This window comes from Acipenser ruthenus, chromosome 17 (assembly GCF_902713425.1).
Source record: "Acipenser ruthenus chromosome 17, fAciRut3.2 maternal haplotype, whole genome shotgun sequence".
NCBI classification, from domain to species: domain Eukaryota; kingdom Metazoa; phylum Chordata; class Actinopteri; order Acipenseriformes; family Acipenseridae; genus Acipenser; species Acipenser ruthenus.
In genome coordinates, this window is record NC_081205.1 from 16825150 (window position 1) to 16852687 (window position 27538).

The window sequence follows — 27538 nt, forward strand, 5'->3', positions numbered from 1 at the left end:
CATGGAGACACGGAGACTTTTATTTTCCTTATTTAACTTTCCCTTATCCTTACATTACGAGACATAGAGGGGTGGAGTTTGCGCTAGGGATACTTTTTTATAGCATGGCTTTCTATGCTTCTATTTCGAGGAAAATATAAGACAATGTTGACAGTTTTAAAAACACCTTTGTGTCATTCCATTGTTTGTAGTGGCCTTTTTTAAATGCTGGTGTATATATTTCTTGCAATCGCAGTTTCACTTATTTTTCAATATTATAAAGTATTGAGTATTGCTCAATCCACGTACACCGCAGAAATCATTAAACTAGTTCAGAAAATTAAAGCTTTCAGTAAATATGACGTCTTTTTTATTTCAAGTTTCTCCATAGTCAAAGTTATCAACATATGAAGTATAAGGCATATTCACATCGCAATCAACAAAGAAAGAAAAAAGAAAACGAGACAATATCGTCTACAAAACGAGTTTATAAACAAGCAAATGACACAGCTCGTCACGTCACTATTTTTTTTTTTTTTTTTAATTCCGTAATTTGTTTTAAAAAATGTAAGACATTTGCATCATTTACTGGATTTTGGCGTTCTTGTAAAAAGTTTTGTTAATCAGTATGTTCCATTTTTACAATGTATATAGGCTGTTTATCACGCCATTAATTTCAATATGGATTTTGTCGGGACCCAAAATTATACAAAACATACCAGTTTATATACAGTAGTAACATTAACACAAATGAACGGCATTTGCTGAAGGTGTTAGTAAGCTCTTATTAATACACTGAAAACGGGCCCCTTAAAATAAAGGTGAGCACATTGCGCTTGCTGGGTTTTCATACTCATGAATCCTCAGTTTATTATTGAGCCAGTTTCTTAGAAGACAACATTACTTCAAACGATGCGTGCAGGCAAGAACGGAATAATTTATATAAACAATCTGTGTGTGATGACGTCATAGAATGCGGAGTCGGAAAGTTTATCAGCATCCCTGTGAATGGGCAGAGTCTAATTACATCATAGATAACGCATCATAAAACCCCTGAAATACATGACTGGGACAGACAGCGCCACTCTTCAGCAAGTCAGAAACTACTACGAGTAGTAAGGCGCAAGTAAAACGAAGTGCAGAAACCTGCCTTTCTTTTCTGACCAGCCGAGGATTGTGTGCACACTGAGAGATGGGATTGCACCTGGAGGAAATGAAAAAGAACAAAACCAGAAGCGCCTCGGTCTTTTGCAACATAAAGGTATGATGTAAACTTTGTATTACTTGTGCAATTCGTGCACCACAACATGATTCGTTTTTGGCATTCATTTAGCAAACTTTATATATATATATATATATATATATATATATATATATATATATATATATATATATATATATATATACAAACATATATGTAGAATATATATAGAATGTAAACACAAGGTTTAAATTATCAAATATATGATTTGACGTTCCGGACAAAAGCCCTTCTTCAGCTACGTAGAAAGAAAAGTAAACACAGCGCAGTAAACTTGTTATTTAAAGATGATTTTATTAATCATTAGAACCTTTTGTGTGTATGCAAAAAAATTTACAACTTTACAAATGATCTAAGATTCACGTGTTCCATTTCGTGCGCTGGGATGTAGTGTCAGTATTGCTGCGTTTCAAGCGCGTCTCTGATTAAGGAAGGGGATTGGTGTCAAACAGGTAAGCGTCCGAGTCCTTCACTTCAACAACAAACATAGCATGACCTAGTCCACCGTGTCGGTGTGAGTGGAGTGTGCTGAAAATCCATCTTAAAGATCATTTTGTACAGTAGTTTTGAATTGCGTACCACAATGTTTTACTTAGTTTGAGTACTGTAGTAAAACTAAGAATTTTAATCGTGTTCTGGTGTAATGTGATAACCAGCTTTGTTTGGTTATACTCCGCGCAAATGCTGCCTGTGGTGCCTCTGCCATTTGCAGAACTTTTGACCAGTTCGTTTCAAGACTTTTAGACAGATGACTGCGTCAGACTAACAAACATAGACTACTATATTCAAAGACGATTCAATGCGTTTACATCCCTGATAAGAATGCACACCAGTGTGCCATTAATACAGTTATCATAGAACCAGTATAATTACTAGTACATTTTCATAAGTTGTTCTATTAAATATCTGGATTTACAAACATGTATTTTGTTTTTCTTTTCGTTTTTTCTTTGTATTGTTAATTTGATACGATACAATTTATGTGATAGAAAATAAGCTTTTAAAACACAGTACCCATTCCCTTATATATTTAATGCAAACGTGTCATTCAGCATGCTAGTTCAAATGTTCCTTTAGGATAATCTATTTATTAGACAAGCTCACAGTTTAGTATGTATGAGAGGTTGTTATTTGCATGTATTTCAGTTTGGATACAGGGATACTAAAGTAAACTGACACAGGCAGGTTTTATTATGTGTTTAAAACTAATAATGAACTGTACAGAGTGGTGGCATGGTATGACATACTGTATTCATCAAGGTTACAAAAATAGTGTTTAACTACTGTGAACATAGTTCACAAAAAAAGACAGGCAGTACAGAACGTCCTGCACTTTGACAATAAATCAATTTACATACAACTTTACTTGCCTTTCGTTATTATGAAATGCGTTATTGTCCATTAACTTGGATAAAGGGGTCGTTGCATTAATCACCCACACACCTGTTACACACAGAATAGTGCTTAAACTTAGAAATGCTAAAATAAACTGCAATTCAATGCCCAACATTTCGACTGGAACCCTTTCTCAACATTTCAAGACATTGAGATTGTTCCTTTTTAGTTTTTCTAAAAGGTAGTTAGTTACATTAAGAATTTGTTTTCTAAAACCTGACATTTGAAAAGTAGTCATATCCAAAAAGATATATTTGTATATGTCAGTGGCACAGTTGGTAAAAACAAACAGCTGTAATGCTAAGGTGACCACATTTTTAAGTCCTTAAACTGGGACAGTATGGAAATATTGTGAATAACTTCCAACTTCCAAACTACGAGGAAGATCTCAGGTTTTTGTTTTCACTTTGGCAATGTTTGATCTAATATCATATTGAAAGTGAATGCAGAGACCCATGGTGATATTCAGAGTGGAATCTTTTACTTTCAAAAACTTTTTTTTTTTATGAATAAATGATCTTATTGTGTTTGTAATGTTTCTATACAACAAGTATAGTTATTACATTACACAGTAGCAATTCAAATTCTGAGAGTCTATTTTATTGCTGATTACTGCTGCAAATTGAGTCCCTTTTCTGCCTAAGAAACTGGATCTTCTCTCTTTGATTTCCACTTTCCGTTTCACTCTATCTCAATCTCTATCTCTGTGCTATCCAGTGTCCAATCTGTATGAAAACATTACATATCTCAATATTTATATTTATTAAATGGTTACTTCATAGAACCTATTTTTTTCAAAATATTTAGTTTCTTACCATTTAATATGACATGGTATTTGTTCTGTATTTTTTTTCTATTGCAGTTTCTGCTTGGATCATTATTGTGTTGTGATTAATAGATACAAGGATTTTTTTCAGCCACTTTCTGGTATTAAACTATTACTTTTAAAGGTAATAAGCTGTTAAATATCCTCTTTTGACTGCTTGCAATAAATGAAGCCCACTGCATCACCCATAAGCTTCCTCACCTTTTCACAGATAATCAGCTTTTCTGAGTTTTGTTTTGAAGCTGCCCTGATTGCAGAAACAGGAATTTCCTTCTGAAGTAGTTATTAAGTGGGGTAAATTAGTAATCCAGGTAGGCAAACCTTTTGTTTCTCTGAATAGTTGTATTTCCAAACCCCCCTTTAACACGCTGGGCATCGCTTAAAACAGAAAGGAACCTGTTAAAAACGTGTTAATTGCAGGATGAAATTACCAATCAATCATCATGAGAAAGCGTTTTCTGATAATCTAAATAATAGATAACTACACATTTAACCAATGCCAATTTCTTTGCTGATCTTGGCTGGAGTTTATTTTTCTTGAGTCAACAGTATACGCTGAGACATGGATCCAGGTGTAATAAGATACTCCTTTTCTGATCAAATGAAATGTTGTCACTTCTTTACTTATGAAATAATATTTAATCTTTCTTAATATAAGGATAAGCATTAGCATATGTAAAATGCGCTGAGAAGTTTTCAGATTGTCAGGACACACTTTCTCATTATCATTGATTGCTACTGAAAAACGCATCATTGATTGGTAATGAAAAACTGCATAGACAAGGCAGGAAATGTCATCATACAATGAACACGTTTTTAACAGGTTCCTTTCTGGTTTAAGTGATACCTTTTGGCTTAAAACATGTTAAAAAGGAAATCTGGAAAAAAAACTATTTGGAGAAACTTAAAGGGATCCCCAGTAATTCGAGCCCTGACATTTGCCTCTTGCTGAAAGACAAACATGTTTTAATCAATGTGCTGTTTTTCTTCTATTAAACTAAGAGCTGTGATAAAGTAAAATACCTTGTACAGCTATCACACCTATGCAACAGATAGCATTCATCTCAAATATGAGTACTCCATTGTCTCTATTTTTTTCTTAATCTTTGCAGGATAAAACATACTACTACTTCTTCATACACATTTACACAGAAATAAAAAAGGAGTCACCTAATTAAAAAAGAAATGTATCCTTAAGGCAACTTATTTACATATTTTTTAAAGAGAGGTAAAATGAAAGGAGGACGTGGTTCTTTTTGTGTTATTGTTTTAAACTATTTGTATCATGTACAGTACTCAACTATCAATGTCAATGGTTTTCTTTTTAAATAAATCACATTGGCACCAGGAGACCTGAAATTATTGTATTTCATTATTGCTAAAAACAACATAACATGTAAACTTAAAGAAATAAAAAATGTTCTGAAACTGTAAAAATATTTTTACAATATGAATTTCACAAGTGTGAAAATAACTAGTTCATAAATTAGTTTTTATTATTCACGAACATACCTGTGGTGAACTGAAAGTGAATTTCGACTTACTTCAGTAGAAAATATGTTTCCAAAAACGTTTGTCATGTTTTGCAGCCCCTCCTATTGTTGTGATGAGCTATTTTAATGACAAGCTTCAGTGCACTGCATTGTAAACGTGGCACGGTGATGTGACATGACAGCATTGATTTCCGCTTTTGCCGCCTATAGGTACACACGAAGCAAAGGCGTTTGCACACAGATATACAAATATCATGGATAAAGAGAATAATTCCAGCACAATACAATGGTACGTGTATGAGCCGTTATTGTTAGACTACAGTAGTCTAACCTTTTCATGCAGCGAGAGTGATTCAGATGAGGATAGCCGCCAGTTCGTTAGCAGCAGTCAGTGGAGGTTGCAAATATGAACATTGACTGTTCAGTAATTCTCCAGTTTTGCATGGCACTTTTTAATGCTACTGGTCATTCAACCTTCTTTAGTCACATCAAGTGCTGTACTGTAATAAGTTTGATATGGTAGAAACAGCAGCTTGCATGACAATACAATATTCTGTTACCCGCGTGATGATGCTGTGGGGAAAAAAACGGGACCAAATGAGCGTCCCAAGAATGGTTTTGGGGACACTGGGACCAGTGTTACAAAAGTGGGACTGTCCTGTCCAAAACGGTACGTCTCGTCACCTTATGTAATGCTTGATGAATTACAGTACACATAGTAAGATATACTTAGTGTTCTGCATTTCGGATTTATTCCAAATTTTACCGAACAATGACAGGATTATTTTTTTTTTTAAATGGACATCGGTTTTTACGGATGTATACGCGATTTTTGTCTATTCAATATTTTCCCGGTACTATTTTCTAGGAAATACACAATATTTTGATTAAAATACTGTTTTATTTTGACTCGGACATAAGCAACCCCACTGTATCCTTGGATACGGCAGGTATGTCAGAGGATCAAATAACGTCCAAGTGTGGTTTTGTGTCACTTCACAAACACATTATCACCTGATTATGTTGGCCAATCAAAGTCTGATTATTGTGGCAATTGCTGGGCGTAGTAACTACTAACTTGATCAAAAACTAAATTGAAATACTTACACGAAAATACCATATTTTTTAGTGGATGAAGAATGGAGAGAAAACGTAAATCAGTTTATGAATAGTCAAAAGAAAATGAATGTTTCGAAGTACTGTATACAAAAAGCAAACAGCAGAAATGGGTCAGATGAGGCAGAGGATGCATAGTGCTGCAAACACTGCTGCATTGAGGTACATGTTCACACTGACAATACAAGAACATACTGGAAAACAAGCGAAACGTTAAACTAAAACAAGAAAGTGAGCTGAGTACCAGCTAACTTGGGAAGGCTTCTACTTGCACAGATTCTGCTTCATCATACATGCCAGGGACATTAAACTTAATCAGAAACCAGAACTGCTACGCATCATATTCCACATGTAAAGTGTGTATACTGAGATATTTTAATATATGTAAAATAAACCCCGAAATATTCTGATTTTTTTTTAAAAGATAAAAACTGAAAAGTGTATTGAAAACGCCAAAGTTATGGTGTCTCAAATGGCAGCTTGTTGGCCACTTTGAGTGACAGTATTGTATCTTCAGTGACCTGGTGGGAAATTCAGGCGTCGAGATTTAGATCATTCATAAGCTATTGATACACACCACAGCATTTCATTCCAACTTTTCTTGAAATCAACCTTGCAGTTACACAGTGAAGGGTTGATTTCAAATGTGTTATCAGAAGTTGTCTTTTTTGTATTGCATTTAGTAAGGAAACCCCCCAGCTGATCTGGGTGGGAGTTATGAGTACAACTGGAGGGCTCTGTTTTAATGACAGTATGCAAATGGAAGTGGATCTAAATGCCTTCATTGATTTGGTCATTAGCCTCTTGTGCTGTGTGCATCAGTTCATGGGAGTGCATTTTGACTGTAACATATGTGAAGTGCAAGAGAGAATACCTGTGTCGGGCTGTATTTAGATTGATTGAATTCTAATAAAGCGGTGGTTCAGCTGATCGCACAAGCTGAAGTATAAATGTCTTTGATTGTCTGTGTGCTGCTGTACAGTAGCGGCTGTAACAGGTCAATGAGGCAAATAAACTGAGCCCCAAGACCGAGCTTCATTGTTCAGGAGCAAGACTTCTTAAAAGCGGAGGGGGCAGGGTATCTAATCCCACCTAAAAATCCCAGTCATACCAATTACTGGCACTGGGAGAGGAGCAGTCATTTCAACACACATCTTTATTGAGAAGTCTGTGAGTTTTATACAAGCCTTTAAAGCTTCGCTTTCAGCTCTAGTTATACAGACGTGCTCAAATTTGTTGGTACCCCTCCACAAAAATCGAAGAATGCACAATTTTCTCTGAAATAACTTGAAACTGACAAAAGTAATTGACATCCACCATTGTTTATTCCATATTTAATAGAAATCAGACTTTACTTTTGATTTTTTATTCAACATAATATTGTAAATAATAAAACAAATGAAAATGGCATGGACAAAAATGATGGGACCCTTAACCTAATATTTTGTTGCACAACCTTTAGAGGCAATCACTGCAATCAAACGTTTTCTGTAGCTCTCAATGAGACTTCTGCACCTGTTAACAGGTAGTTTGGCCCACTCTTCCTGAGCAAACTGCTCCAGCTATCTCAGGTTTGATGGGTGCCTTCTCCAGACTGCAAGTTTCAGCTCTTTCCATAGATGTTCGATAGGATTCAGATCAGGACTCATAGAAGGCCACTTCAGAATAGTCCAATGTTTTGTTCTTATCCATTCTTGGGTGCTTTTAGCTGTGTGTTTTGGGTCATTATCCTGTTGGAGGACCCATGACCTGCGACTGAGACAGAGCTTTCTGACACTGGGCAGTACGTTTCGCTCCAGAATGCCTTGATAGTCTTGAGATTTCATTGTGCCCTGCACAGATTCAAGGCACCCTGTGCCAGGCGCAGCAAAGCAGCCCCAAAACATAACCGAGCCTCCTCCATATTTCACTGTAGGTATGGTGTTCTTTTCTTTGAAAGCTTCATTTTTTCGTCTGTGAACATAGAGCTGATGTGACTTGCCAAAAACCTCCAGTTTTGACTCATCTGTCCAAAGGACATTCTCCCAGAAGGATTGTGGCTTATCAATATGCATTTTAGCAAATTCCAGTCTGGCTTTTTTATGTTTTTCTTTCAAAAGTGGAGTCCTCCTGGGTCTTCTTCCATGGAGCCCACTTTTGCTCAAAAAGCGATGGATGGTGCGATCAGAAACTGACGTACCTTCACTTTGGAGTTCAGCTTGTATCTCTTTGGCAGTTATCCTTGGTTCTTTTTCTACCATTCGCACTATCCTTCTGTTCAATCTGGGGTCGATTTTCCTCTAGCGGCTGCGCCCAGAGAGGTTGGCTACAGTTCCATGGACCTTAAACTTCTTAATAATATTTGCAACTGTTGTCACAGGAACATCAAGCTGCTTGGAGATGGTCTTGTAGCCTTTACCTTTACCATGCTTGTCTATTATTTTCTTTCTGATCTCCTCAGACAACTCTCTCCTTTGCTTTCTCTGGTCCATGTTCAGTGTGGTGCACACAATGATACCAAACAGCACAGTGACTACTTTTCTCCATTTAAATAGGCTGAATGACTGATTACAAGATTGGAGACATGTGTGATACTAATTAAAGAAACTAATTAGTTTGAAATATCACTATAATCCAATTATTTATTATCTTTTCTAAGGGGTACCAACAAATGTGTCCAGGCCATTTTAGAATATCTTTGTAGAATCAGCAATAATTCATCTCTTTTCATAGCTTCTCTGCTTTATTCTATGACATACCAAAGGCATGCAAGTATACATGATAAAATAGCTTTTAATTTCATCACTTTTCAGGAGGAATGAAGCATTATTTTGAGCTGTAAGGGTACCAACAAATTTGAGCACGTCTGTATGTATGACAGTGATAAGAAGCATTACTCACAATGAGTATTGATTGAAGAAGGTCATGTGCGAGATGTCATTATAGAAATTACCTGTAAACATGTTTAACACATGTAGCCTAGTTTTCAGGTGTGTAAATCTATATGAACAATGAAGCCACATATTAATATTATACCCTTCTAGCGATTTACAAAGCCTTTGTTCTGGGATGAGCGTTTACAAAAAACCCAGGTGCACATGTGATTATATATATATATATATATATATATATATATATATATATATATATATATATATATATATATATATATATATATATATATATATATACTGTATATATACACTACCGGTCAAAAGTTTTAGAACACCCCCATTTTTCCAGTTTTTATTGAAATTTAAGCAGTTCAAGTCCAGTGAATAACCTGAAATGGTACAAAGGAGCGGTAAACTGCCAGAGGTTAAAAAAAAAGTTTAGGTTACCAAAAACTGAAAAATAATGTACATTTCAGAGATACAAAAAGGCCTTTTTCAGGGAACAAGTAATGGGTTAACAACTTAGAGCTGTTCTGCAGCAATGGAAGTAAATTAAGCCTTGAAAGTTGATGCTAACAATTCCTACAGGTGTCCCAACTTTTGTTGATTACTTACAAACCCTCTGTCTGTATAAAAGCAGTGTTGGAACAGACTGTGTTACTACACCCTCTTAAGCATTATTTGGACAGTATTGTACTGCAGGAAGTAGTATATTGCTCTCATAATGGCGAGAAAAAGGCAATTAACAAAGGAAGACAGACAGACCATTATAACCCTTAACCCTTTGCGGTCCATTGTAGGACTGGGTCCGACATTGCAATTATTCCTCTCAGGTCCTTTGTCGGACTGGGTCCGACATCATTATAGCAACGCAAAAAACGGGGTTCTAGTCGTTTTTTCTCCGGAAAAAGCCGAGAAAACCATTCAATTGCCGAGTGGGAGCGACAGGAGCCGAGACAAGTCGGGAAAAAAAATAAAAAAAAATAGGCGTATCTCATGATTAGTCATACATGGCCTGGTATCAGATAACGGGGGTAAATAAGCTGGCTGATCAGTGCATCAGCGCACAGAGAACAAGGACATTTGCAGAGCCTTTTTGAGATGTTATAGTAATAAAATAATGACTTGGATCGCATTATTGAGGAGTTTGGTGATAAAACGAGTGATCAGGAGATGATTGATCGGTATGTACGACTAATATTTTTATTATTATTTATTTCTTACATCGGTGAAAGCTATAGCGAACGAAAGGGTGGGGCGGGGCTGGAGATGCCTAGTGAGTGCTTTGTTGATATGCAGGGCCATTTAAACCCGTTTGACTGTGGAAAAAAATACTTTTAAACAGCGCGTCTAAAATTAACTGCGCGTGTGAAAATTAATTAGACCTGACGTGCCTGACGCGCACTTAATAAATGGACCGCAAAGGGTTAAAAGTGTAGGTCTTTCCTTTAGAGAAATTGCAAAGAAAGCCAAGGTGTCAGTGAGTACAGTTTCCTACACCATCAAAAGGCACTTGGAAACTGGAGGAAACTCAGGAAGAGGTCTGGCAGACCCAAAGCCACAACAGAATCAGAATACAAGTTTCTGAGAGTCAACAGCTTGCGTGATAGGCGGCTCACAGGACAACAGCTTCAAGCACAGCTTAACACTGGTCGAAGTAAGCAAGTCTCAGTTTCAACTGTGAAGAGAAGACTTCGAGCTGCAGGTTTGACAGGTCGAGTGGCAGTAAGAAAGCCATTGCTAAGATGGCAAAATAAGAAAAAGAGGCTTGCCTGGGCCATGAAGCACCGCCAGTGGACTACTGAAGACTGGAAGAAGGTCTTATGGACCGATGAATCAAAATTTGAAATCTTCGGTTCATCACGCAGGGTTTTTGTACGCGGTCGAGTAGGCGAAAGGCTGGTTCCTCGGTGTGTGACACCAACTGTCAAACATGGAGGAGGAAGCGTGATGGTCTGGGGCTCTTTTGCTGGATCCAGAGTCGGCGACTTGCACGGAGTGAGTGGCACCCTGAACCAAAACTGCTACCACAGCATTTTGCAGCGCCATGCAATACCCTCTGGTATACGCCTAGTTGGTCAGGGGTTCATCCTACAGCAAGATAATGACCCAAAACATACCTCCAGGCTATGTCAGAACTACCTTAGAAGAAAAGAACAAGACGGTAGGCTTCAAATCATGGAATGGCCAGCACAGTCTCCAGACTTAAACCCCATCAAGCTGGTTTGGGATGAACTGGACAGAAGGGTGAAAGCAAAGCAACCTACAAGTGCAAAACATTTGTGGGAACTTCTGCAAGTGTTGGGAAGAACGTTCCGAACAATATTTGATTTCCATTGTAGAAAGAATGCCACGAGTGTGTTCGGCTGTTATATCTGCAAAAGGTGGCTACTTTGATGAGTCAAAAATTTAGATTACATTTTGTTAAACAAAACGATTCCATGATTTCTTTTTTATCTCCAATTGTTTATTTGTTCTGTGCTTTAATTTCTGAGTACATTGAGACATTAAACTGTGTAAATTTCAATAAAAACTGGAAAAATTGAGGTGTTCTAAAACTTTTGACCGGTAGTGTATGTATGGTGGTAAAGGGTCCCGGTCAAGGCTGGTCTGTGCTCTTGAAACAGTTGACCCAGACTCCGTGCTCTTTTATTATTTATAGAGCAATGATCTTTAGACTGGAGTCGGAGCTTTTTGCTGTTGTGCACCTCTGTTACCATTAGGAAAGTTGAAACATTGGATTCTTTTAAGTCTAAATTGAAAAGATCCTTTTTTTAATGTGCTTTTATATAAGAGAGGCAGGGGTCCAGGGTGACTCCGAGGTTCTTAGCGGAGGAAGAGGGAGAGAGTGTGGTAGATTCCAGAGGAACAGAGATAGAGAGATCAGAGCAGGGGGAGAAGGAGGAGGAGGGAAAGAAAAGGAGGTCAGATTTAGAGAGGTTGAGTTTGAGGTGATGCGAGTGCATCCAGGAGGAAATAGCAGACAGACAGGTAGAGATACGGGAGGAGATGGTGGAATCAGAGGTGGGGAAGGAGAGGAAAATCTGAGCATCATCAGCATAGAAATGGTATGAGAAACCATAGGATGCGATGAGGGGGCCCAGGGAGCGGGTGTAGAGAGAGAACAGGAGAGGACCCAAGACTGACACTTGGGGGACTCCTGTTAAGAGAGGGCGAGGTGTGGAGGTTGCTCCACGCCAGGTTACCTGGTAAGTGCGGTTGGAAAGGTAGGAGGAGAACCAGGCCAGAGCAGTGCCAGAGACCCCCAGGTCAGCGAGAGATGATAGTAGAATAGAGTGATCAACAGTGTCAAAGGCAGCAGAGAGGTCGAGGAGAATTAGGACAGAGGCAGACTTTAGTGAGTTGGTGACAGACAGGAGGGCGGTTTCAGTGGAGTGAGCAGAGCGGAAGCCAGATTGGAGAGGGTCGAGCAGAGAGTGGTTGGACAGGAAAGCAGAGAGCTGGCGGTGTACAGTCCGCTCGAGGGTTTTGGAGAGGAAGGGTAGGAGGGAGACAGGACGGTAGCTCTGGAGGGAGGTGGGGTCAAGGGTAGGTTTTTTGAGGAGGGGAGTGATAGAGGCTTTTTTGAAGGCAGAGGGGAAGATACCAGAAAGTAGAGAGGTGTTGAGGAGGGAGGAGATGAAGGGGAGTAGAGCAGGAGCAGCAGCTTGAAAGAGGTGAGTGGGGAGGGGGTCCAGGGCACACGTGGTGGGTTTGTGACCCTGGAGCAGGGAGGAGAGGTCAGAGCCTGAGAGGGGCGAGAAGGTGGAGAAGGAGGGTGAGTTAGTAGGGGATGCAGTGGGTGTAGGGGTTGGAGTAGGAGGGGGTGCGGGGGAGGGAGAGATGTTAAAGAGTTTGCGGATATCTGAGATTTTAGAAGAGAAGGAGGCAAAGTCATCAGGGGAGATAGAGGAGGGAGGAGGAGGGGGGAGGGTTTAGGAGGGAGGAGAAGGTAGAGAATAGTTTACGTGGGTTGTTAGTGGAGGCTTGGATTACAGATTGGAAATAAGTACATTTAGCAGAGGAGAGAGTAGAGGAGAAGTAGGAGAGGAGAGTGCGGTAAAGGTCTAGGGCAGCAGGGAGTTTGGTTCTCTTCCATTTCTTTTCAGCAGATCGCAGTGTGATTCTTGCTGAGCGGAGCGCAGAGGAGAGCCAGGGTTGGGGAGGGGCAGGTCGGGAGGTGAGGGGACAGAGAGAGTCGAGGGAGGAGGTGAGGGAGGAGAAGAGGGTGGAGGTAGCAGAGTCTATGGAGAGTTGTGAAAAGGAGTCGATAGGAAGGCGGTGAGAGAGAGCAGTGGAGGCAAGGACAGAGGGGGAGAGAGCGGAGGTTACGGCGAGAGGTGACAGTGGGGGTAGGAGGAGCAGGGAGAGAGAGGAGAGACAGAGAAAAAGAGATGAAATAGTGATCAGAGAGGGTGGAGGGGCAGCAGGCCCTGGAGAAGGTGAGGTCCAGTTGACGGCCAGCTTTGTGGGTAGGAGGGGATGGAGAGACAGAAGTCGAATCCAGCTGAGGAGTGGCTGGGGTTGGAGAGATGGATGTTGAAGTCACCTAACAGGACAGTTGGGGTAGACAGAGAGGGGAGGGAGGAGAGTAGATAGTCGAGTTCATCTAGAAAGTGAGCGAGAGGCCCAGGGGGACGGTACAGTACAATTAGCAGGAGTTGACAGGGAGAGGTTAGTTGGACTGCATGAAATTCAAAGGTATTAACAGAGTGAGGAGAGATCGGAGGAGACAGAAAAGAGGGAGGGAGAGAGGAGAAGACCAGTCCCACCTCCCCGTCCAGTGAGACGCGGGGTATGGGACAGGACGTAGAAAGAGGACAGGGCAGCAGGAGTTATAGTGTTATCGGGACAGCCAGGTTTCAGTGAGAGCAAGGAAATCGAGAGAGATATGGGAGGCAAAGGCAGAGATGAAATCAGCTTTGTTAGCAGAAGAGTGACAGTTCCAGAGTGAACAGGGATGTGAGAGACAGTCATAGCAGGACAGGCAAGACAAATAGGCACAGTGGGAGCAGTGGGGTGGAGGGTACAGACCTGACTAGTAGATGGCTTCTTCCAGAGCGCTGTTAGGTTCGGATCTATTCGAACAGCGTCTCGGCGCAGACCTCCCCTCACTGGACTCCCACAGCTAGACTCCCGGCTCTTTTGTTGAGGCGCTTCTGTTTGCTGGCGCTTCTTGCTGGCGTGGAAATAGGCTGCTTGATTAATATTACAACTGCGTGGCAAAAGAACCAACTAAACTGTGTGGAAACCAATCAAATAGCAAATCAACTTCTAATTAATTTAACCACTCATCTGGTACTAATCACACACTAACTCAGCTAATTCAAACACCACCTTACAATGTTACCAAATGCACTTCTAAACTCACCATGGCAGTACTTCATACTTCAATCATTTCCGGGCTATCCTGAATCGAAGTTGAGAATACCTACGAGAAAATGAGATTAAAATCAGAAAACAAAAACACACATGGTTCTCATTTTTTTATTCTTCTGCCCAAAATCAAAAAATGAAAAACAAAAAAATATTGGAAGAAATATATACGGACTGAGCTCTATCTGTTCTTCCCCACGATTATCAAAAGTACATTGTCAGGAATTTCACAACTCTAAATAATGTCAAAACAGCGTCATCTGTTTATACTGTACATTTTTTATACAAATAAATTCTAAGTGCAATATACAAGCTGACATACAGGACATACCTCCAGACTGGCTGATAAATCACTGAAATCTCAGCAATAAGCTGAGCTCTCTGCTTAGATCAAGATAAATGCTTAGCTTACAGTTCTTAAGATCACAGTATTGAATGTTGGTGTTAAAAAATAGTTTAATACAAAATACTCTTATAATAATTATAGTAGGTATAGCCTTTCTTTGAAAATTCATTAATCTGAAGTTAAGAATTCTACATCTTTACCAGACACATTTTCATGGTACAGTGTCACAATGCAACCACAAAACAAAGCACATATTAACTTATGTAGTTTAAAAACATAAACTTCAAATTTGAATTAGTAGTAATGGTAGCATATTGGCACAACTTTAACACAACACGTTAAGGAATCTTTTTTGTGATTTGAGGGAATCTTAATAGAAACACTTAACAAATAATTATATTTAACCGTCCTTGGTGATATAAAAGAAAGCAAAAGTGGGTCAAATTAGAACGTTCTGCGACATCATTTTAAAATCTCACAAAGTCATTGTAAACTCCATGTTTAATGCAATGCAAGTTTAATTATGGATACGTTCTTCTGATGCGCGTTATATGAATTATTAGCATTAGAAATTTGTTGTAAACCCTTGTCAAAATAAAAAGTACAGGGTCAATGGATTTTTTTCCCCAGGAATAATCATGTGACACTCCTAGCATGCTGCCTCTATGTTCATTGTAAATGTAGCTACTGTGACATATTTGGAGTCTATATTGTAGTTAAAAACACCAAATAACAAGACATACACCAACTGGGATACAAAAATAAATAATAATAACTGAAGGTTTTTGGCATTTTCTGCAGTGTTACAATGAAATGATTGCACAGAGTTGTTGTGGTTTTGGTTCTTTTTAAAAGCTGCTGTGGGATAACAGTTCCATAATTAACTGTGATCCTTGGGTAGCTGAACAGCACACTGCTATCAATGAACTGAGATCCTTGGGAAGGTGAACAGCACACTGCTATCAATGAACTGAGATCCTTGGGAAGGTGAACAGCACACTGCTATCAATGAACTGAGATCCTTGGGAAGGTGAACAGCACACTGCTATCAATGAACTGAGATCCTTGGGAAGGTGAACAGCACACTGCTATCAATGAACTGAGATCCTTGGGTAGCTGAACAGCACACTGCTATCAATGAACTGAGATCCTTGGGTAGCTGAACAGCACACTGCTATCAATGAACTGAGATCCTTGGGTAGCTGAACAGCACACTGCTATCAATGAACTGAGATCCTTGGGAAGGTGAACAGCACACTGCTACCAGTAGGTTACCTACCTTAGTATCTACCCACACATATTTCTAACTTTAAATAAATAATATAGATAAAATAAATAATATTATTATAAATAAATAATATAGATAGATCAGGGACACACAACCTGCAGCCCGTTTATCGTCTGACTGCGGCCCAGTGTATTAATTCCATTTCACTTATGAATATATATGCCTATGTATATTACAGCTAAGGGTTAAACTCTGATTATTCTTCAGTAATGTGCGGCCCGCTATACACATTAGGTTAAACTAGTTTTCTGGATATGCGGTCTGTGATAAGTTTGTTTGTGCACCTTTGAGATAGATAGATGCATGTGCCCTGAGAAGTGTGACAAGTGTAGTATTGCCTGAATATTCAATCACATTAGATGTCTGCTCTAAAGCCCCCCCCCCACCCCCCCCCCCACACACACCCACACACACACACACATACCCCACACACACCCCACACACACACACACACACACACCCCCCCCACACACACACACACACACACACCTCACACACACACCCCACACAACCCCCCCCACACACACACCCCCACACACACACACCCCACACACACACACTCCGCACACACCCCACACACACACACCCCGCACACACCCCACACACACACACCCCCCCCACACACACACAGCAGATTAAGTTCCTGTTAAGTAGATGTGTTCCTGATTTTGGCCTCTTTTACACTTGCTCCCTGTGCAGAATAGAATTGATTTTAAGATGTTGCTGTTAACTTACAAGGCCCTGAATGGATTAGGTACCTAGTTATTTGCAGGAGTTACTGACCCCATATCTTCCAAACAGCACTCTGAGATCACAGGATGCAGGGCTGCTGGTTATTCCTAAGGTCAACAAAAGCAGACATGCATATGTTGTGGTACTCGTACTGTATGTAGTCAAAAGCTCTATGATTGGGTTAAAATGATAGCATACTTTAGAGAGCAATAGGGTTGGAATTGAATCAATACAAAATACATTATAAGGAAAATGATCAAGGCGAAAATAAGGTTTGGGACAGAGGTGTACAGAAATAAGAGCTAAACAAAGAGCGATGGAAATGAAGAAAAGCATGTGTAGTCTCTCACCTGGTGAATGTTAAAAGTACAATTTAATAATTAATGCAGGATTGAGGGTTAGAGAATTTGACCCTGAAGGATGTGAACCTACAGCCTCTTAAAAAATCTCACGCTGCAAAAACAGAAAACAAACCAGTGTCCAAGAAAACAGGACTAAAAGATACAGAATCTCAGAAAAGGGCAAGAATGACTTTGGCAAAAGTTTTTAGCTGAGAAAATGTGACATGTAACTATGTAGTTGTTTAACCAAAAACATAGACTGACTATAGAGAGTATTCATCAAATGAAGAAGAAATGAACAGTTGCAGTAGTATGTGTAAACAATGTGATGGAATGGGATGAAGAGTCATTGGAGGAGGTAATCGTGAGATAACGTGGAGGGAAACAAGCTGTGCAATTCAGCAATGACCTTCCTACAAAGAGACGAGGAAACGAGCTGTGCAATTCAGCAATGACCTTCCTACAGAGACGAGGAAACGAGCTGTGCAATTCAGCAATGACCTTCCTACAGAGACGAGGAAACGAGCTGTGCAATTCAGCAATGACCTTCCTACAGAGACGAGGAAACGAGCTGTGCAATTCAGCAATGACCTTCCTACAGAGACGAGGAAACGAGCTGTGCAATTCAGCAATGACCTTCCTACAGAGACAATGAAACGAGCTGTGCAATTCAGCAATGACCTTCCTACAGAGACGAGGAAACGAGCTGTGCAATTCAGCAATGACCTTCCTACAGAGACGAGGAAACGAGCTGTGCAATTCATCAATGACCTTCCTACAAAGAGACGAGGAAACGAGCTGTGCAATTCAGCAATGACCTTCCTACAGAGACAATGAAACGAGCTGTGCAATTCAGCAATGACCTTCCTACAGAGACGAGGAAACGAGCTGTGCAATTCATCAATGACCTTCCTACAGAGACGAGGAAACGAGCTGTGCAATTCAGCAATGACCTTCCTACAGAGACGAGGAAACGAGCTGTGCAATTCAGCAATGACCTTCCTACAGAGACGAGGAAACGAGCTGTGCAATTCATCAATGACCTTCCTACAAAGAGACGAGGAAACGAGCTGTGCAATTCAGCAATGACCTTCCTACAGAGACAATGAAACGAGCTGTGCAATTCAGCAATGACCTTCCTACAGAGACGAGGAAACAAGCTGTGCAATTCATCAATGACCTTCCTACAGAGACGAGGAAACGAGCTGTGCAATTCAGCAAGGAAAATCTATAATAGTTGTAAAACTGAAAACCACCCTCACTTTAGGATTTGCATTATGAAGGGGGTGCAGAGGTACATTTTCTGCTCAAAAGGCTTTGGTTCATTTTTAAAGTTTGTTTTTCCTGATATTGCCCTGCTAGTTGCTTAGAAGTTAATTTCTCCCCTTTGTTGTAGTTCTGTGTAAGTATTCACCTTTATTTCACATTTGCTAACCGCTTTAACTTTGCACTGAAACCACTTCAAAAGATATGCACTGCTGGCTTTTTATTCCACACTGAGTGGAAACAACTGGCAAAATTCACAGGTCAATATAATGGTACCCTTAATCACAGCCCATACAAAGAGGGTGCGGCACTCATTTTAACCTTATCTAGGTATTTGTAAACTCTGTACAGACTGTGGAGTTTAAAACTCTCTTCTAAATCTGCAAACAAAAATGGATGCTGTGGAAGACAGTTACATTTTCACACATATATGATTGGACTCCTTATACTTATAGAGCAGTGGTTCTCACTTGTGTCTTTTTTAACCCATTTTTAACATGTTACTTTGAAACTCGTTTTAATTTTAGCATTACTGATTACCTTAGGATTGCTTAACATTGTGGGTGAAGATTAACAACATGTTTTTAAACATTATTTTGTTGCCATTTGAGGAACAGCCCCTTGTGGGCTCTATTTTAAAGTTCTAATGGAAAAATACATTTTTGCACTTTTTTGCTGTTGTACTAGCTTCAGGCTTCTCTTGGCCGTATGCCTGAATGGCCCTCCAGTTGAGTGCAGTTGGTGTATTTAAAGAAGCTGTCTACACTGTAAGCCTCCCCCTGCTGGGAGAGAGTATTGTATTAAAACCAGAAAGGCGCAGCTCTGATCCTTTGTGTTGAGGATCCTTTCTAGTCATCAGTGTTTGTTTTCGCTGGTTCAAACAATCGTGTGAGAGGTCCGTCACAATGCCTTTGTATTCAAGATATAAAAAGAATGATTTGTTTATTTACAGCAGTGGCTTGAAAGAAGTCCACCTCCATTTGCCCTGATCTGAAGGGCTGGCAGGAAGTTCTTAGAACAGGCAGCTTTTTGTAAAAACATCACAGGGTCAAATATGAGATGCACAACATTTTGCATACAAATGTGACATTGGCTTAATGTGAAATCAATTTCAATAAAACCTGATTGTAAAACGTGAAAGGAATCTGCTTTGTAACTCCAAGCTGTGCTAATGAGATCTAAGTAAGCAGACTGTATTACAGCCTTTGCTGTCTCATTGGCTTTCCACGCAAGTCAGGTTTAAGATACAAGTGTGCACGCTTTACATTTCACCATCCTTAATTCCATCTGGTTATTGTTAGGACTGTCCATTAACTACCTTGGAAACAAAATGATGTTCTTGCAGGATTAGTGTAAACATGGTCTATGTTCTCGCTCAAGAAAGAATCCCATAAATCGTATCTGTTTTGAGCTTCTATTCACTGTGTACTGTAGATATCACAGCCACAAATTAAACCTTTCTATTAACAGAAAGCTCAGTTTGCCTGCCTTACTTTGTCCCGCTTGCACTTCCTAGCTCTTTTCAGTAGTGTATTTGAGTCAAAGGCACTGACCTGTTTTTAAACACATTTAGTTTCATTTTTTTTACATTGATTGATGTGTGAAGTTCAGTAAAGTTCTGGTTTGTTTTAGTTTCAGACATGTTATAATAGAGATTAGCTCAGTCTAGCCCAATGTTCAACCCTGAATTTGAATGTGTCCAACTTTTTATAGCTGGTCCAACTCAGTGTGGGTAGCACAGTGTACACATTTACAAATCAGAAATACAAGTTGAAGGAATGATATTTTCATCAGCGGCTGATCTGCCAAAATACAATAAAAAGGAACTATTTATTGACATTCCTGTTTTGTGTTTAGTGATTTATTTCACGAAGCCTGGGTTGATTTGTTTGTGAGATCGCACACTAATTGTATCAAGGTCCAGGTAGGGGGTTGCATTGCTAATGTTGTTTTTTTTGTGATCTACACTAACACTATGTAGTATCTTAGCAAGATCATTATCTTGCCACAGGCAACAGAAATAGAAAACAAAATACATTTAGGAGATTGTATCTCTGTTCTTATCTCTTTCTCCTACTTAAAAGATTGTTGTGTTTTTTATAGAAGATAGGATTCAGGGTTTAAAAGCAAGGCCTGCTCAGTATTGACAGTAGAATGTTGATTTAAGTTACAGTTTGTAGGTCACAGTACCGAAAGTCTGATTGTCCAGATAATTGTCCTTGTTTGTTTCAGGACCCAGCTTCATATCCACAGAGGTTCCTATTTTGTGGACAAATCCCAGACCACACCACAGTCAACTAAATTTTGGTTTATGACAGGCTTGAAGAAATTGTGGCTGGCTAAATCTGACTAGGTAAAAAAAATCAAATTTAACTTAGCTGAAGATTTTCAACTGACTTTTTCAACTCAGATGTGACAATGCAACAAAAATAAACAGAGCAATATGAATGTATTCTGCTAGCAAGGTGCAATCACTGATCTTAGGTTTTGACTAGCCTGCTCTTGCGCTGTGACATTTGCTGTATTGCACACAAATGGTTGTATTGTACACGAAGAACGTTATTGTATTTGTTTTAATTTGTATGCTGAAAGACAGTCTGCTATATATTTAAAGTGCACGCCAAAATAACCTGAACTGGATGCAATTACAGTATGAATAAAATCACACACAAAGTGGGAACTTTGAAAGAAACGCGATGAAAGGGAGCCGCTGACACACCTCGAGGCTGTTGAGCCAGGGCTGATTATGCCTTGGAGCAGAACAAAGCCTTAAGCAAAAAGAATACCCAAACTAAAGAAGACAAAACCATTTGACCCCCCCCCCCGTGGGGATCCGGGGTCGGGTTTTTATTGTGGTCTGTAACAGATTACTTTTGGGATTTTAAATCTTAGACACTATAGGAGTGTGTGTCACCTTTTATTTGTAGTTGTGTTTTCACAGTATTTTATTCTTCGTTTCTCTTTTTCTTTATTTTTACACTGTTGTGTATTGAAGGCAATGGTGACTGTCATTGTTGGGACCAGCCCCTGTCTATTTGCTTGTTACAGTAAATAAACCCTGATCACCTGTTTGGCGTCTTTGACATCATTTGCAGGTCTATCCATCTATCAGTGGATTACCCACACTCCCTTTCACAGTGTCTTTGAGTGAGTTACCCACACTCCCTTTCACAGTCTCTTTCAGTGGATTACCCACACTCCCTTTCACAGTCTCTTTCAGTGGATTACCCACACTCCCTTTCACAGTCTCTTTCAGTGGATTACCCACACTCCCTTTCACAGTCTCTTTCAGTGGATTACCTACACTCCCTTTCACAGTGTCTGTGAGTGGGTTACCCACACTCCCTTTCACAGACTCTTTCAGTAGATTACCCACACTCCCTTTCACAGTCTCTTTCACAGTGTCTGTGGATTACCCACACTCCCTTTCACAGTGTCTGTGAGTGGGTTACCCACACTCCCTTACACAGTCTCTTTCAGTAGATTACCCACACTCCCTTTCACAGTCTCTTTCAGTAGATTACCCACACTCCCTTTCACAGTCTCTTTCAGTAGATTACCCACACTCCCTTTCACAGTCTCTTTCAGTAGATTATCCACACTCCCTTTCACAGTCTCTTTCAGTAGATTACCCACACTCCCTTTCACAGTCTCTTTCAGTAGATTACCCACACTCCCTTTCACAGTCTCTTTCAGTAGATTACCCACACTCCCTTTCACAGTCTCTTTCAGTAGATTACCCACACTCCCTTTCATTGTCATTGTCATTAACACTAGAACTGCCATGGTTATACTCATACCTAAAATCACCACCGGCAGTCATTATGACGGTTACATTAAACATCAGTAAATGAAAGACAAACTATCGGATACAACTCAAAAGTTTTATTCAAGCAGCATATCAAACATCTGCATAGCCAAAACACCATATTTAAATGAACAATTAAACATTAAAGGATTTATTTTCTAATTTACCACATATAAAGCACTACTTCAAAAAATTAAAAAAAATATATAATAAACATTTTAAAAGAAACTAGTGTGTAAACAGGTATATGTATATACAAAACTGTAAAAAAAATAATAATAATAATTTAAAACGAAAGTAACATGTGTTTTCTTTTGTGTGTGTCACTCTGTGTAGCACTGAATCCAGGCTGAGCTGCAGCAGTCTGCTGCTTTGCAGTTTTCTGATCAAAATGTTTCTGCTGAAGCGTTGTGGCTAGCTTCAAGATGAAATCTCTCCTACTGATATTTTCCCCGGTGCATTCCTTGTACAAAACAAAATAATTGATGGCTGCCAGGTCCAGTAGAGATAGCAACAGGTTTGTATATAAAAATACAATAGAATATTCAAAATAAAAACACGCATTGTAAAATGCAGTCAAAATGTGATTATTTTCATGATCCTGCCTTTGAAACCCTGGCATGGTATTTAATACATGTATTTAGGAAAACCGCATAACTTTCAGACACGCAGAGTAATTTTGTTTGTGGGCAATTTAACCCTTTAATTCCTTTAATTAATACTGTAAACCCTTTTATTAACATGCCACACAGTATATTTTAGTTAATGTCTATTTAATCACTATCTTAGTGGCTGTTAATTAGGCAGGACAGTGTGTGCTTCACAGTACAATGTGTACAGTATCACTGACTCAGTATTTTAGGAGTGTATATAGTGTATAAGTGCTGCTGGAGTGTCATTGTGGGGCAAATGGGAGCCACGACCATGCCATTTAATAACTAGTAGACACTGACTGCTCGTTAAAATAATGTTCTTTAAAGAATGTATTTCTTTAAATAAATTCTTCCTATTTCTTTATATATGAAATCTGTACAGTCTCTGTTGCTACTGTTAGCCTCATTCAGTTTCTTGGGAAGATCATGTTTGAAACCCGTGACTCGTCGATGCCTCGGAGTGCTTTTGTGGAATTGTGTTGATACAGACGTGCCGAAATGGGCATGTGCTGAAACGGGCCCTTGCGTAGACTGTCAAGTCCTGTGGCAGATTAATTATCTGGATCTAAGTTAAGAAAGACAGAGTCGGTATTGCTGATTTTGCTTCAGGTGTCAGTGAAGTTCTGATGTAATTTTACAATTCAAAATAAAATGCACACCATTACAGAAAGGAAAGGTGCATTTGGTTAGCATATACTTGCATATACTTCAGAAGTAATCATTTGGTTTTCAGTTTTAATAACCATTTATGCAACAACATTCAAGTTATTTTCTCCCATACATTACTGCCCATAACAGTCTCTATAATGTCCGTCGTGGTGATGTCGTAGCGCTGTTATGTGCAGTTGCTGTAATGTCCGTCGCGGTGATGTCGTAGTGCTGTTATGTGCAGTCGCTGTAATGTCCGTTGAGGTGATGTCGTAGTGCTGTTATGGGCAGTCGCTGTAATGTCTGTCGCGGTGATGTCGTAGTGCTGTTATGGGCAGTCGCTGTAATGTCCGTCGCGGTGATGTTGTAGTGCTGTTATGGGCAGTCGCTGTAATGTCCATCACCGTGATGTCGTAGTGCTGTTATGGGCAGTCGCTGTAATGTCCGTCGCGGTGATGTTGTAGTGCTGTTATGGGCAGTCGCTGTAATGTCCATCACCGTGATGTTGTAGTGCTGTTATGGGCAGTCGCTGTAATGTCCGTCGCGGTGATGTCGTAGTGCTGTTATGGGCAGTCGCTGTAATGTCCGTCACCGTGATGTTGTAGTGCTGTTATGGGCAGTCGCTGTAATGTCCGTCACCGTGATGTTGTAGTGCTGTTATGGGCAGTCGCTGTAATGTCCGTTGAGGTGATGTCGTAGTGCTGTTATGGGCAGTCGCTGTAATGTCCGTCGCGGTGATGTCGTAGCGCTGTTATGGGCAGTCGCTGTAATGTCCATCGCGGTGATGTCGTAGTGCTGTTATGGGCAGTCGCTGTAATGTCCGTCGCGGTGATGTCGTAGCGCTGTTATGAGCAGTCGCTGTAATGTCTGTCGCGGTGATGTCGTAGTGCTGTTATGGGCAGTCGCTGTAATGTCTGTCGCGGTGATGTCGTAGTGCTGTTATGAGCAGTCGCTGTAATGTCTGTCGCGGTGATGTCGTAGTGCTGTTATGGGCAGTCGCTGTAATGTCCGTCGCGGTGATGTCGTAGTGCTGTTATGGGCAGTCGCTGTAATGTCCGTCGCGGTGATGTCGTAGTGCTGTTATGGGCAGTCGCTGTAATGTCCGTCGCGGTGATGTCAGCACGGTTTTGGACTCACTGTTATGTCATGTAACCCTGTAGTCCTCAGAAATATCCATGTGGTTGTGTGGTACTTAATGTTTATTTTTATAAGCTTCTTAAGGAGCAGTTAGACAATAATGGAAGTTTTATGTTTTCGAAGCAACATAATATAAAGTTATCACATAATAAAGTGTATTAAACCTTCAATCTACTAACCTGGATCTAAGTTAAGAAAGACAGAGTCAGTGTTGCTGCTTTCGCTTCAGTGGTCAGTGAAGTTCTGAAGAGCAAGCAACAACGCCAGTCTATATCTGTCTACTACAGACAGCACCACCAACAGGCTGCCTCCCACCCTACAGGACTTTAATATACACAAAAAATATGCATTATTAAGATATTTCACATACATTAAATTATTCTTGCAGGTACCGTAAGTGCTTTATTGTTTTAATCTTGGGGGTGTTTGTAACGGGGGGAAGTGTTACGAATGTGTGTCGTCATTGAATAATACTGAATCAGACACAGAGCAGTGGGTGTTGACACCCCACACAGGCTGTCACTAGGGTACCAGCAAAGGTAGCTCTAGTGTCATATTTAAAAAAGAAAACTGAATAAAACAAAACTAAAAATAAAAGTTTGCCACACAAGGCGAGCGCTAGTCTCACTAAAAGAGACGTCCCGCTCCAGGAATCTATTACACTCTCTACACACTGTTTGGGATCAACCTCCCCTAAACTGACCTACTTCTGGGCTCCCGGAGTCCCAGCATCCTCACGGCGACTCCTGCCTCTTCAAACCGCCCCGGCTGGGCAATGCCTTCACGAGCACCGTCTTGGAGTAGAAGGATTTGTAGCAGTTCTCTTCATGGAGCGGACGCTGTCCTCCTCAATGTCATCAAGCGCAAGCTTTCGCTCAGCGTCCGTCTCTGTAGCAATGCCCGTGCTGCAGCCTCGAGCGGTGGCGCAGACGCTTTTTGAGCTCCGCGCAGCCTCCCCGGGCACGCCCCCCCCCCGCCAATCCGGACCACCTGATCAGCTCAGTGCCGGGCGAGCCCATCTGCTCAATTGCTTGCACAGCTGCACACATTTGTGACAGGGCTACACAGACAAAAACAACAGAAGCAGAGGTGTGATAGATAAGCCGGAAGTAACCTAACAGTCGAGAAAAAAACACCACAAATACGTGCTGCAATAACCCACAGTGTGACAAAGGCATCCTGTTCCTGTGCCTCTAGCACTAGCGACAAAAGCAATCTGTTCAGACAATCTGCACACAGAGTACACTGCTTTTAACTTGGATTATAATACCCAGACCATCTCAAAACAAACCGATTGAAGTGTGGAGGATGTTGTGATGTGAGTATTTAGAATTCACCTTGAATATTCCTGGACATCTACCAGTACCAGTTACCTATTGATTTAAAACACTCCCTTAAAGATTGTTCTTTAAAGATCTCAAGCTTCACTGTATGTATTCCACCTAAAGCATAGACACAAGACACAGAGAATCAGTACTTGGATTGCGCTTTGAGTTTTTCTCTTTGCAGTGGCCATTGCTTTATTACTCAGAGAAGGGGCCACATTGAGGAATAGATTGTAAGTGTTTGATTTAGTGATATCAGCATACTGTAGTGATCTCGGTTAACACAGGCATGCGCATTACACAGGGCGAGGCAATCCACACACAGGTAGAGGGCGGGCGCGAACCCAGGACCTCTCACACTAAAGCATAGCACCGATACTGCTGTACAAAACAGCCGGCTCCTTTGCAAGGAGCGTATATCGGGCTCATGTCTTCGTGTGATTACGTCACCTACCAGTCCTGCTGCTGCCTTCCCCTGTGCACGCTACAGTACTTTTGACATGGAAAATAATGACATTCTGCTATGGATTCCTTGATAGTGGGCAGATCAACAATCAATACCACGAACTTGAGTGGAAGACATGTGCACTTGTGCTTTGCCAGTATATTACCTTTAGCATTGCAGGGTTGCTGATAACACTCTGCTGTGTTTCTATTCGGATCTCCTAAGGAAGCTGAATATTTACATTGGACACATGACAGTTAGCATTTATCTATGTTACCATACAGTGATCTCATTGCTTTGCAGTAGTTTGGACTAGGGCCAACTTAAACCCTAGATTTCCTATGCAAAGAAAGCATGCTCCTTCCCAGCACGCTCAATATTGATTTAAAAATGTTGAGTGTAGTCCCATCAGGCAGAACTCTGATTATCGTCAAGCTGTTTTTTTTAGATTTGATAGCAATTGAAATACCAGCAAAATAAGGGCTTGGCTTTCCTCTGTGTTTTCAGAGGTGTGGGTCAGTGCTGACGCCTGTGTGTCTAATGAGCAAGCTGGCACAACTCTAGTGTGACGTTATACAGGAGCTGTGCCTGTACTTGACCCCTCCTCGCACTTGTCATCTGGGTCTTAGCAGCAGTAGTCTAAACACTTTACAAATGTGATGGAAACCAGTCGGAACTTTATACACTTTCACTGTCAGATCCATTAGCTCTTCAGCACAGGCCTCTTGTATATTATGACCAGGGATCCTTGGAATCCGTTTGCTGTGGAATAACACGGAAAAACACAGATTTTCTATGATAACACGGAAAAACACAGATTTTCTATGATAACACGGAAAAACACAGACTTTCTATGATAACACGGAAAAACACAGACTTTCTATGATAACACGGAAAAACGCGGATTTTGTATGTTTTATTTTTGCGCTTGGGGAGAGGCAAAAACATGCAGGGCTTTTGTTTGTTTGTTTGATAGTAATATATAAATATTAACACAAGCAACTTTGCTTTAAATTTACGTAAACATACCTGTCTAATAAAACTGCTTCAGGTTCAGTTTATTTCAGTATTCAGAGCTGTTCAAAGATGCCGAAAACAATAAAAATCGCCCCAAAAGATCAGGTCAACGTGTTTGGTAAGGACGAATTTCACGTCGATGGTAATGTGCTGTACACTCGTAGGTAGACCATTGTAGAACACATGGGAAGCGCTAAACACAAGTTGATTGTG

At 40.3% G+C, this 27538-nt stretch overlaps 1 protein-coding gene across 1 annotated transcript in view; it reads left to right on the forward strand.

Moving 5' to 3' along the window:
* The first annotated feature begins 1042 nt into the window (after window positions 1-1042).
* LOC117423733 (solute carrier organic anion transporter family member 2A1-like) overlaps window positions 1043-27538 on the forward strand; it is a 57330-nt gene continuing 30834 nt past the window's right edge. Inside the window, exon 1 of the mRNA XM_034039856.3 lies at window positions 1043-1240. Coding sequence (XP_033895747.1) covers window positions 1172-1240 — 69 coding nt within the window. The 5' untranslated portion in view covers window positions 1043-1171. The remainder of the gene's footprint in view (window positions 1241-27538) is intronic.